Source organism: Protomyctophum parallelum (assembly GCF_964188405.1).
Source record: "Protomyctophum parallelum genome assembly, chromosome: 8".
In the NCBI taxonomy this organism is placed as follows: Eukaryota; Metazoa; Chordata; class Actinopteri; order Myctophiformes; family Myctophidae; genus Protomyctophum; species Protomyctophum parallelum.
Window position 1 is genome coordinate 25,900,732 of NC_139703.1, and position 12,895 is coordinate 25,913,626.

The window sequence follows — 12,895 nt, forward strand, 5'->3', positions numbered from 1 at the left end:
ATGCAATATTTTAAACATGCTGTACTACTACTAAATGAAAATTTGGTGCAGAGAATAATAATAATAATAATGGCAGCAGCTTGTACATTTATAGATAGAAAGACAATGAACAACCAACATACAAACAAACAACTACCGGTAGTTGCTTTAGGGCAGGCCTGAGTGATGGATGTCTTTTTTTTAAGTAGCCAATGCATAATAGAATCCAGATTTCAAGTGTGGCAAATCTCCCTTGGGATAGAGTTCCATAGGGTGGGGGCTGCCACACTTAAGGCTCTGTCCCCAAAGCTTCACATGCTAATTATTACTTACTGCAGTTATGTGCAGCAACCCAATCCATTTTCCTATTTTATCTCTAGAAGTATAATTTCAACCGGCTTGTTGGCGTTTTCTGCTTACTCTAAAATAGCCTGACCATATTATTGGTTGACTTGGACTCCATGGCCATCCTCTGAGATAATTTAACTTTAACTACAGTACCAGTATACTGTATAACTTTGTCTCAGATTTTAACTCTGTGGCCTGTATTAAAATTCAAGACAGCAGTTGAAGAGATGAGGAGAGAGAAGGAAGGAATGCAAAGACTGGAGATGCCAGAGCCAAAGACATGGATAAAGGAGAAGGTGCATTAAGGGCAGCTTGTTCAAGATTGAAAGAAAAAGTCATGAGGGGAAAAACAACAAGATTTAGTAGCGGAACAGAAAGTCAAGTGATGGAAAAGCAGTTATTAAGAAGAGAAAGACAGACGGAAGCAGTGAGAGATAAGTAAAGTAGTGCAAACCACTCATCCATTTGACCAAATATCATGTATATCTGAAATATGTCTGAATTTCAGAAAAGGATTGATACGTAACATTATGTTACATGGATGGATAGAGTATGTCAGATCAATGGCGTATGATGAGAATTACAGTTTAATAGTCAAGTCGCATTTTATGGTTACGGACTGTGAAAAATATACCAGTGAAACATTGTCACTTTAATTTATTTTAAAAAGTTACACAGTATGACATGAACTTACTTTTGAATTGTGTCATTTTCATAATTCAGTAACATAATTGTCATTTAGTCACATAAATACTTCCATGCTGTCTGTCTACTGAGACGGTTTAGCTTTACCCACCTTTTTTCCCCCCCAACACTCGGTCAAATTTACAAGCTTGTACTGAGATCTACTCTAACAGTCTTTGACCTCCTGACCTTCATCTAGGCAGTGAAAGCCAGCACAGAAGCCACCGAGCTCCTGCAGAACATCCGTCAGGCCAAAGAAAGGCTGGAGCGAGATCTTGAGCGTCTAAAGGGCAAGACCGACCCTAGTGACACGCTCAAACGCCGCTTGAGAGAGACCGAGGTACAAGCTTCTACACAATTCCACAGTGCCTTAACCCATTTAGAGTTAGACATGAGCCAGTTTGATGAAAGACGCCCTAAAACCTGAGGACTTTCTGAGAAACTTCACAGAATTGAATCCGGAAAACGAATGAAAAAGACTACAAAACTACATGGAACTATGTGAATTCAGAGATAAAGTAATGCTGTCATGGCAGCTGGCCTAAATGGGTTAATGTCACACTGTTACATTAACATACTAGTTATATTTTCATGACATACAAGCCCGACCGTCTTATTATAATGTTTAATTTCTGGAACCGACAGTCCAGAGAATGTTCCTGGGTATCGATTTGCTAAAAGCGTTAATGTTTATCTGTGTGTGTGTGTGTGTGTGTGTGTGTGTACTGTAGGATGGCAGGAAGACCCTAGAGAACCAGGTGAAAAGACTGGAGATGGTGGAGCGAAGAGAGAACAAGCTGAAAGATGACATCCAGACGAAATCCTCACAGATCCAGCAGATGGCTGACAAGATCCTGGTGAGAGGGAGCCACAGATGAGGCTGTCTAATGCTAGCCTTTGTGCCCTTCTTCTCTCACCCCCACTCACCCACTCATTCTAGCGGCTGGCTGGTGAATCCATCCTTGGGTACTACCCTCTGTTCTCCGTCCTTTTTTTATCCTGGAACACACGTTACACACCCTATGCAGGGCTAATCTTTAGGGAGTTGCATGTAGGCTGAGTCTTCACAAGGAGCTATGCAGTCCCCCCAGAACGCATGTCTTACTGAACTCGTCACATGCATATACTTAAACATACACATGCTCCTAACTGCACTGCATGGCAGCATGAACAGTCACATGTCTTCAGAGCATGTTTTCCATAACCCTCGTATAATAATAACGTCCCATCTAGGAACTTGAAGAGAACCTGAGGGAGACGCAGTCGACAGCCCTGAGAATGGAAAACAGCCTGGCTAATAAAGAAAGGCTTTATGAAGACAAGATCAAGGTAGGGCTGAGTAATGTCTGTACATTAAACAAATAAATGCGTCAATTTGAACTCAGTGTTGACTAAACAGTCCTGGTTCTGTGTGAAGGTTCTGGAGGCCCAGATGAAGGTGGACCTGGCTGACAAGGACAGTCTGGAAGCCAAACGCACCCAGCAGGAGGAGGAGGCCAGAGAGAAATGCAAGCTCATCAGCGAACAGAAAGCTGTAAGCAGTGGTTTTGCTTAGTATTCAGGATTAAGATTATACATTAGGGTTGTCGTATTGAACATTAAGATTTAGAACTCAAAGTTATTGGCTGGGTTTCCAAAATGCATATGGTGTAAGACTTGTAGTGCCGCACATGCTCAGATGCCCTCATAGGCCGCACACAGAAGCCTGTGAACATAGACATTTCGTGCATAGATGTGCCACATCTGACAGTAGGCTCTCTTTACCCAGCAGTCCAAATATTATTAAATTAAATTTCAGAATGGTAGACCTGAGGCCTACCATACCAGGCCTGAGGCTTGAGGCCTACCATACCAGGCCTGAGGCCTACCATTGCGTCTGTCTGTCTGACCAGAGATTTGAACCCGATTTGAACTAATATCCGTTTTACAAAATGAAAAGAGAGATGATGTGAATTACACTGTTACTAACATGCCTCCAGTAGAACACCATTGCTGTGCTATGTGAAAATGTGTGATTGCAAAGAAAGTGTACTACAAACTATGATTTTTGTTATCTTTTCTGCTTGAAACTGAGGAGACTGCCTGTTCGAGTTATGCCTATGTTTGATCACGCTATTTTTTTGTCATGTCAAATAACGGAAACGGATATATTGGCTTCCACATCTATTGTTCTGCCAAAAAATATCAGGGAGAATTAACAAGCTTTTTTTGTATTTCCTATTTGGATGAACAAACGTCATGGCTTAGCCTTGTTCGCGAGCTGATCCTCATTACATAACAACTCGATGCTGCACTTTGCTATATTAAATAAATGTATTTGTTACCAAAATAATTATTAAGATTCAAATTTGGATAAAAATTTGAAATCAAGATCAAATAAAAAAATTGAGAGAATTGACGGCCCTATTAGATGATAATTATAATAATAATTATGATAATAATAATAATAATAACTAAAAAAATTAAGACATACTGTGTTGTGGTGCCTGTTCTTCTGGGAATGTCTTAATAATGGATTAGTGCTTCACATCCAGTGCTTCACATCCAAAGCGTAAAAATTTATGTACCCTTCCCCTCCTCCATGCAATCTTTTTTTGTTTTGTTAAGTTTTGTTTTTGGCTTTTCTGCCTTTTATTGATAGTATCAAGTGAAGACTGACAGGAAAGAGGGAGAGAGAGAGAAGGGGAGAGACATGCAGCAAAGGTCGTAATGAACGGGACTCGAACACGCAACGCACTGTCAGGCCAAAGCCTATAATGTGGCACACGCCTGGGTGATAGAATGCTCATGATGCCTCTATTTACCGGACATCGCCTCATGGCTATATAATCCACTCGTTATACATTAGGCACACCTCACTAACCTGGGTGCCAGTTTAGAGATGTTAACTTAAGTTGTCTTTTATAGCCTATTTTAGTTTGTGTTACCATTACTATAATACATGCTCTTGACCATTTCCTATATCTTGCTTATCTTATGCTGTGCTGCTCTGACAACTACATTTTCCTCTGGATCAGGTCTAACTAACAGTCTATCTACGTATCGCGCGTGTGCGTGCGTGCGTGTGTCTGTGTGTCTTTCTCTCTCTCCCGCGCTCTCTGTAGACTTGAGGCTTGTTTAATCCAGACACAATGATGTGACATTAACAGTAGGAGATTCAACTCCCAACACCTTAATTGACCTACGGCTGTGGCCAAAACTAGCCATTCTGAGTCCAATCTATTCATTTAGACACAGATCCTTGCGTCTTTGTCGTCAGTCATTTTACATGGAGGTGGTTTCCACCATGTTGTGCCTCCCTCCCCCTTCAGACCATCAATGCCATGGATTCCAAGATGAAGAACCTGGAACAGCGCATTGGGGAGCTGTCGGAGGCTAACAAGCTGGCCGCCAACAGCAGTATCTACACCCAGAAGAACATGTGAGTGAGCCGATGGGTCTTCTGCCTACTATGCCATCCTCTCACGCAAGCCTCCAGCATGTTCATTAGTCCCAATTTAACTTCTGGCCGTGATGACATTTTACTTGATGATTGCTTGTCAAGACGCCCTGAGGGCGAGAAGCGATCTCACCCTGAAGGGGCGACGTCACTGCTGGGCGAGCGCTGTGCTTTGGCATGGGGGGTCAGATCAACATATGGAATGAATTCTGTACTGGCCATATATGGAGCGTGTCTTGAGTGTGTACAGGGTTTGATGAGGTCAGATCAACAAGAGTTGTTGGCCGGCTCCATATATGCAGATCTAGGTGATGATCCAGTCATGATCCATGTAATCATGATGATCCATGTATGGTTATCCAGGGTTAGATGAGGTCAGTGTTGTGATCTTCATATAGCCATATAGATGGAGATAGCCATATATGGTGGTGTGACGTGTCACGAGGCGTGATGTCATGAGGCATAACCATATATGGAGGCGTTAAGGGTCTCCATGATGTCACAAGGCATGATGGATTGCCAACCATATATGGTGGTGTGACGGACACGAGACGCCGGATTTCATAGTAAATGAGATCTTCGCTCGCAATTCATTGTACTAAAGAATAAATAAAGAATTCGGTTTGGATTTAGGCTCCTTAAAGGAGAATTCCATGCTAGAAGGCTTTCTTAACTTTCTTTGTAGTTGTTACGTCCCCACCAAAGAGGTCCAGGTGTTATTTTGTACAAAAGCTCCTTTTTGGCTATTTCCCCTACCATAAGCCCTAAATGAATTGCATTGAATTGAATGGGAATTGAATGGGGCTATGGGGTGTTGTGCTAATTCGCTTATTTCCATCGCTCAAAATTTAAAAAGAATTGTATATATCCTCTTTATAATGTAAATAATATCCCAAGCGGCACAGTTTACTACTTATTTCGATGGAAATAAGCGAATTAGCACAACACCCCATAGCCCCATTCAATTCCCATTCAATTCAATGCAATTGATTGAGCGCTTAAGGTAGGGGAAATAGCCAATAAGGAGCTTTTGCACAAAAAAACACCTGGACCTCTTTGGTGGGGACATAACAACTAAAAAGAAAGGTAAGAAAGCATTCTAGCATGGAATTCTCCTTTAAACTACATTTCACAGAGCAGATGGGAAAATAACATTATACATTCAAACAAAATATAAATAGTGCCACGTACGATGCAACGCTTTGTAGATTTCCGCTATTTTTGGAAAATATTAAAATGTATGAAATGATGTATTATGATAGGCTTAGAAGCACTACTGAGCAGTTTCTCCCTTGTGAACAAACCTCCAGGAAACAAAAATGCAACTTTAATCAAAAGGCAGAACATGCAGTTAGCTGAAGTCAACCAAGACATTTCCATTTCAAATTCTGCCTTTGCTCTCTTCAACTGGTAGCCATAGACCAGTTCCAATAATTAAATATAGCTGCAAGCAGCGATAAGACAGGACCAAGGAGAAAAGCAATAGGCCTAGCAACTAGACATTTTGTGCATCAAGCCATTAAAATATTAGTAGTAATTGTACTGTTGATACCAACCATGTTAGATGAGGCATGAGTTATGCCTGTTCAAAGGTTTAATTTTCAAACGATTGCTATAGCGCCCCCCCTTTGGTCAACTAGTTTCAGTGCTATTTGGCATGACCCTCTACCATACTGTAAAATTTCATAAACATGTGGCTCTGCATGTACAGTATGCATTAGGGGCAGAAGAATTTTCATAAAACTGCAATATTCAAGTTCACGTGTAACAAGTTTCATGCATTTTGATCAAAGCTCCCAGGAGGAGATCGATTTGAACGGCTTCTCATATAATTCAAATGGTGGGAGAACTAAAGGTCAAAAGTCAGAACACGAAAGTTGTTCGGCATGAGGAGACGCGTATCGAAGTTCTATTGACGGCTTGGCTACCTAAAATCAGACGAATACAATAAGGGACCAAGAAGTCTCTTTGGGCTTGGTCCCTTAATAATGCATTGTTGGGCTCTTATGGAAGCTGAGTCTTTTCAGAGGTCAGTATTATTGTTTTTTTTATCAAAATATGTCATCTTTTTTCGTTTTGTTTACATTTTCCTGTCAGGAAAGCCCAGGAGGAGATGATCTCGGAGCTCCGGCAGCAGAAGTTCTACCTGGAGTCTCAGGCGGGCAAACTGGAGGCCCAGAATGCCAAACTGGAAGAACATCTGGAAAAGATTAGTCAGCAAGAACAAAGCAAGAGGAGTCGGCTAATGGAGCTGGAGACGAGGATACGGGAGGTGAGGAGATTGGGAGTCAAGTGGGTTTATTTTATATGGCATAATCCGTTTTGTTTGGGTTCATTCCTTCCTCATTGTCTATATATGATTTAATTGATGTGTACGTAATTCTTCCTAATTTGTTTCTCTGACTTTTTCTTGCTGCTTACTCCTTACTCGCTTTCCAAGTTTCAAGTCTCTTTCTCACTAAAGGCCCACGAAATAACTTTACAAATGTATCAATGGATAGAGTTCAAGTTGCAAAATGCACAGAAAATAGCATACACACAATGTCTTACTTGGGCTGTCGCTGCTGTATAAAAGGCTTCTCTGTGGTCTTGTTTGACTTGCAGATGGGCCTGGAACACGAGGAGCAGAAGCTGGAGATCAAGCAGCAGGTGTCTGAGCTGAACCTGTCTCTGCAGGAGCGCGAGTCTCAGATCAGCGGGCTGCAGGCCGCACGCCACGCCCTGGAGAGCCAACTGCAGCAGGCCAAGACTGAGCTGGAGGAGACCACCGCCGAAGCTGAAGAGGAGATCACTGCTCTCAGGGTGAGACGAGAGAGAACTATCGCAAACCATCTCATGATCGCATCTTCCAAGCCACTTGACTGCCCAAAACGGAGATCTCCGTCTTTTCAAATACAACCGTCGGCTTCCCTAGACGGAGGTCTTCGTCTTTTAATGCTTTATATTCATTCAATATCAGAGAGCGTTATACTACCGTCTTTGAGCGTCTGTGTTGTGCAATGAAAAACCCGGAAGTCGATGGTGCGCCAGCATTATCATTCCCCCCTCATTGACTCCAACGGTAGCCGAAATCTTCCCCCCCTTTTATCTCTGAATAAAAATCACGGATTACGATTCTAATCAAAATGAGTGTTTTTGACGGCCAATCTGTGTTAAGGGAGAGGTCACAACATTTAGTACTTAAAACACACACATCAGCCTAAAATACCCTAAGTAAATAAGAATGAAAATCTCTTTGCCTTATGGCTGCAGCATTATACTTCAAAGGAAAATATAGCTTTGTTCAGCGTTAGTAGGCCTGGCTGAGCTCTGCGAGCCAAGGACAAATTTATTTTATACAACCTAATATCAATTTTGAGTTCTGAACACTAGACCCCGCCGACTCTGTAGTCTGTACTCGACCTATAGCAACACTGCTGCTCGAGCCACTGAAGCTCCGCTGTTTATTTTCATCAACCTCCGACATTGACCTTGATATCATTTGTCTCAGAGATGTCAACCATTTCTGGCGACAGACACAGTGGAGAAAGTGGAGAAAGTGTGTGCTATCGCACCCATTAATTCATTGCCATCTGGAGGTGTTTAGCCACTCAGAATGGGATTAAACTGGGCCAGCGTTTCTTCAAAACGGTCCATGGCAACGTTGCTGATAGACTGCGATTATAAAACAATACAAATCATGAGTGCTCCGAGTGTCTGCCAATCACGAACAATGTTCGGGTAAGAGTAGTTAGAAAAGTTTAGAAAGTCTCTGCCGCAGTTCTTGTTCTTATGATGCTATTTTGTTCTCATTGACCTACTCTAGCAAAACGAAGGTCTTGTTCGGGTGGGGTATGCTGTGGCCTTTACTCTTCTGTTAGGGTTCAGCCACCTCCTCTGTGCAGTTTGGCTCTGTTCAGTTGTGGTAGTTGAGTAGGTCTAGGTGCCATGTACACTTATCATTAATATAGAACTGAAAGGAAAACATGTTTTTCATCCTTCATCCTAACCCTAACATGATATCTGTGGTTGTAATGGGGCATAGTTAATAAATTAACCAAAAATAAAAAGACGGCAATCCGAGCACTCAAAAAGGTAAACATGAGGAGAGGGTGGATAAAATCAAGGTACTTTATTTAGAAAAGTTAAAAACAGCCAGAACCTTTATTGCACCTCCATCAAGCACCTGGTCTTTGTCGCTCTAATAAATTAACCTGTTTGACAGGATATGGTCTTCTGCTTGCACGCACGGTCGACAATTTGTGCATGCACATATTCTCTGCATGCCTTGGAATGTCGCTTACCATTTTCGACTTAATCGCTTTTTAATTTGAATTAATAATTATAAAGTTATGTCCTCTTCCTCTTAACAGAGTCACAGGGATGAAATTCAGCGCAAATTTGACGCCCTGCGAGACAGCTGCTCTGTAAGTACTGCTACGTCTTGTTTGTCTCTTCTCTCATTTGGCAGGATGGTTTTCACTGTAACACATTGTGTATTTATGGCAATTAAGTTGTTTGTAGTAACAGTGGTAACACAAGCCAAGACAAAAACAGATTTCACTGACTCTAAACCTTGCCATGGAGGCACAGTTTGCATACTTGATGCACTCACATTCATCTATATATTGCCGTCTTCCACTCTGTGACATCTGCGTCGGCTTGGCACAGCTAATGTTGATGCTTCTGCACTAGTCTGTCAACCCGTGTGTCATATCTAGCCTTTTGCTTCCTTACACCTAGAGATTGTATCCACATGCCAGTCACTGTTTAGACAGGTTCATATGGCCCCCACCACCACGGCCTGGGTTTATACAGGGTCATCATGCTCTGTGGGAGTGTGGGCACACACCGTTGTGATGCTCTAATGATATGCTTTGGTCTTGACTTCATGGTTCTGACGCTGCACTTTTTTTTTTCTATCAAGCAAAGAACACTGATATTGAAAACATTATGTAGCTTTGAGCTCAATACCTGAACATCAGTGTATAACATTTAGCAATAGCATTGTAAATCTGTAATTTATTATTGCCCTACTGTGCAGTTACTTGTAAAATTATGCCAGGTTCTAGGATTTACCATCCGCTGCCTATACACACAGAATAACTCTTCCAACTTCCGGGCAAGGACTATCTAAAGAGGACGAGAAGCGAAGACCGTACGGTGGACGCCATGTTGCTCCATGGAAGGAAAGAAACATGCGCAGTTGAGACCAGGAAGTTGTACACAAATTTGGGCAAATTCGCTTCTCTTCCTCTTTAGGTAGTCCTTGCTTCCGGGCTGCTTCCCTACTTCCTACACAGGTGTTACCGATTATACTAATTGTCTCCACCAGGCCGAAGGCATGGGGGGAGAGTATGTTTTGCACTCCGTCCGTCCGTCCGTGTGTGTGTGTGTACGTCCGTCCGTGTGTCCGTGAGCAGCTAATCTCGGCCACCGTTAACCCGGTCGATGCCAAATTTTGCACACACACTCCCTGGATGCCAACGATGAACCTCTGCCCCAAACTTTCCAGAACGGCCTGTTATAGCGCCACCAGGAGGCCGCTTTGTGCAAAACAAGTTTTTGCACAGTACACCTACAGATTTTGTCCAAACATCACGCAAATTGGTACACAGTCTCTCTAGAGCCATTCAACAAAACCGGTCTTTCAGATTTCTCACACTCCATCCTGATTGGTTAAGATTGGCTTCCAAAGTTCACAGGAGTGCTCAGTTTCAAACAAAATGCTGCAAATCATGAACACATCGCGTGATTTCCGTGAAATTGTGCACCCACATTCCCACTAGGCCGAGGACGAAATGCCACATGAACAATTTCAACTCAGCCTCAAGGTGGCGCTATAACTGGCCGAAAAGTGTTTTTACCTCTAACTGCACGGATCTGTGGATAACTTTGTATGCCAACTCCCTAGAGGCCAAGGAAAAACCTTTGCCTGGAATTTTTTACTTTTGTTGCCCTTTTATCCAATCACCAGATGAAGGCAAGCTGCAATGTCCTACATTCCTATCCTGGTGGAGACCTGTGCCCAGAAGGGCACTTTTTCTAGTTAAGGCTCTGTTCCATTTAGTGTACAGTGGTTTTTAAATGTTTTAATTTCAAGGACTCTGAGAGTGTACAAACCAAATGGACCCTTACAGTTCCAATTGTAGTACAATCTCAGAGTTGGGCCATTTGGAAGCCACTCAAGGACACTTTGAGACCCACTGGTGTAGCAGAGTGTTTTCAGTGAGCCAACATGCACAACAGCAGCACCCTGACTCTGTTTGACCAGAATGGAACAGAGCCTTCATTAGTATCATCGGTATAACACCTGTAAAGGAAGTAGGGAAGGGGCCCAAGTCCTTTCCAAAATTGCGTGCATACTAGAGCCTGTGGCTGTGGCTCAGGACAGAGGTAGGGCAGGTCGTCCAATGATCCCCTGGGTCGGCGGTTTGAATCCCGGCTCCTCCTGTCCACATGTCGAAGTGTCCTTGGGCAATTCACTGAACCCTACATTGCCTCCACTGAGTTGGTCGGTGTGAGCTGTGTGAATGTGGGAAGTGAGGACGTGCTGGTGTCGACTGTTCGCCGCTTCACCTCTCCCAATGTATGGATGAATGAACCATTGTAAAGTGCTTTGAGCACTTGGAAAAGCGCTATAAAAATTGCAATTAATTATTATTCATTATTTTACTAACGGCTCCACCTGTGTGTGTGTGTGTGTGTGTGTGTGTGTGTGTGGCCTCAGGTGATCACAGACCTGGAGGAGCAGCTCACACAGCTGAGCCAGGAGAACGCTGAGCTCAACCGTCAGAACTTCTACCTGTCCAAGCAGCTGGACGAGGCCTCGGACGACCGGGAGGATCGGCTGCAGCTCAGCCAGGACGTAGACCGCCTACGGAGGGAGGTCGCTGACCGCGAGATGCACCTCAATAACCAAAAACAGGTGTGACACACACACACACAAAATAGTACAACTACATATTACAGTCTGAACATTACCTTTTGCCCCCAGATTGGCAGTTAATTATAGTTTTGAAATATTCATTCGTTTTAATTTAGTTGTTCAGTGTAGTGCTGGATTTGACTGAACGACTTCAAACTCGACACGTGAATCTGCTGGGACGTGAGGGAGTGCGGATCCCGGTGTCGAGTTGTTCAGATTGGCGGTTGTCCAGAACCAGTTTTGGTGGCCATAACTCTGTAGGCATATATGGAGATTTTTTTAATCGACAATAATTGATAATGCCGCTGTGGCAACTAGTTTTTGTTAAATTATTGATGTTTAATTTTTTTATAAATCAATAAAACAATTAGTTTAACCCATTCTGACCTGAGATCAGATTCTAAAAATGTCTTCTATGTCAGTCGCTCTTCGACTTTTCAAAAATAGCAGACCTACAAGCTCATAGCGCGCCACTCGGTGGCGCGCTATGAGCTTGTAGATCTGCTATTTTTAAATGGCTAAAGCATAACACCAAAACGGGTTCCCGCCCCAAAATGAACTGTTCTAGCCCTGATTTTAAGTGTGGCGGTGTTCCCACGCAGACCATCGAGACGCTGAAGACCAGCTGCAGCATGCTGGAGGAGCAGGTGGTGGAGCTGGACGCCCTGAACGATGAGCTGCTGGAGAAGGAGAGGCAGTGGGAGGCCTGGAGGTCTGCGCTGGAGGACGAGAAGAGCCAGGCCGAGAGACGCACCAGGGAGATGCAGAGGCTGCTCGACAACGAGAAGCAGAATAGGTAAGTCACTCGCATTAACCCATTCTGACCTGAGATCAGATTCTAAAAAATGTCTTCTACATCCTGACAGTTTTCCATTCTGACCTGAGATCAGATTCTAAAAATGTCTTCTATGTCAGTCGCTCTTCGGTTTTTCAAAAATAGCAGACCTACAAGCTCGTAGCGCGCCACTCGGTGGCGCGCTATGAGCTTGTAGATCTGCTATTTTTCAATAGCTAACACCAAAAGGGATTCCCGCCCAGAATGGTGTTTTAATTATAGACAAAATGACGGAAGCACCATCCCCACTTGTTTTGACATACATTTAGACTTTGTGGAGGTGTGTAAACCTGATGGAAACAGTGCCAGGGAATTGTGAGTAGGGGCAACAAATGGTCTTGTTTTGATAAAAGTGAAAGACCTCAGTTTACAGTATCTCCCATCTTCACAGTCCACAATCAATAGTGGTGTGTACATCTCATATAGAGCTGTTATGACATTTGCCTAATCTTGTTGTGCATATTCAGAACATTTGTTGACAGAAACACACATTGGGAGTAACAATTGCCATCTTTTTGGAAATCTTCTTAATTTGTGAAACATTTACAAGGATTTAATTTGCGGCATTATGGAAGAGACTTTGGTGTCTATATAGTTTCAGGGCGGTAAACTGCCGCCCTCTGCTGTCAACTCCCCGGTGCACTGCTGTCACTGAGTTCCATGCAGGTGATAACACAATCTCCCGTCGGCACCTTCCGTGAGC

The 12,895-nt window shown here is 43.2% G+C and overlaps 1 protein-coding gene across 1 annotated transcript in view; it reads left to right on the forward strand.

Moving 5' to 3' along the window:
* Positions 1–12,895, forward strand: part of cita (citron rho-interacting serine/threonine kinase a) — a 65,331-nt gene that overhangs the window by 17,326 nt on the left and 35,110 nt on the right. Inside the window, 10 exon segments of the mRNA XM_083771610.1 lie at positions 1,211–1,351; positions 1,743–1,868; positions 2,245–2,340; positions 2,429–2,545; positions 4,323–4,432; positions 6,548–6,722; positions 7,055–7,252; positions 8,803–8,856; positions 11,160–11,357; positions 11,960–12,153. Of these exon segments, the coding sequence (XP_083627736.1) occupies positions 1,211–1,351; positions 1,743–1,868; positions 2,245–2,340; positions 2,429–2,545; positions 4,323–4,432; positions 6,548–6,722; positions 7,055–7,252; positions 8,803–8,856; positions 11,160–11,357; positions 11,960–12,153 (1,409 nt within the window).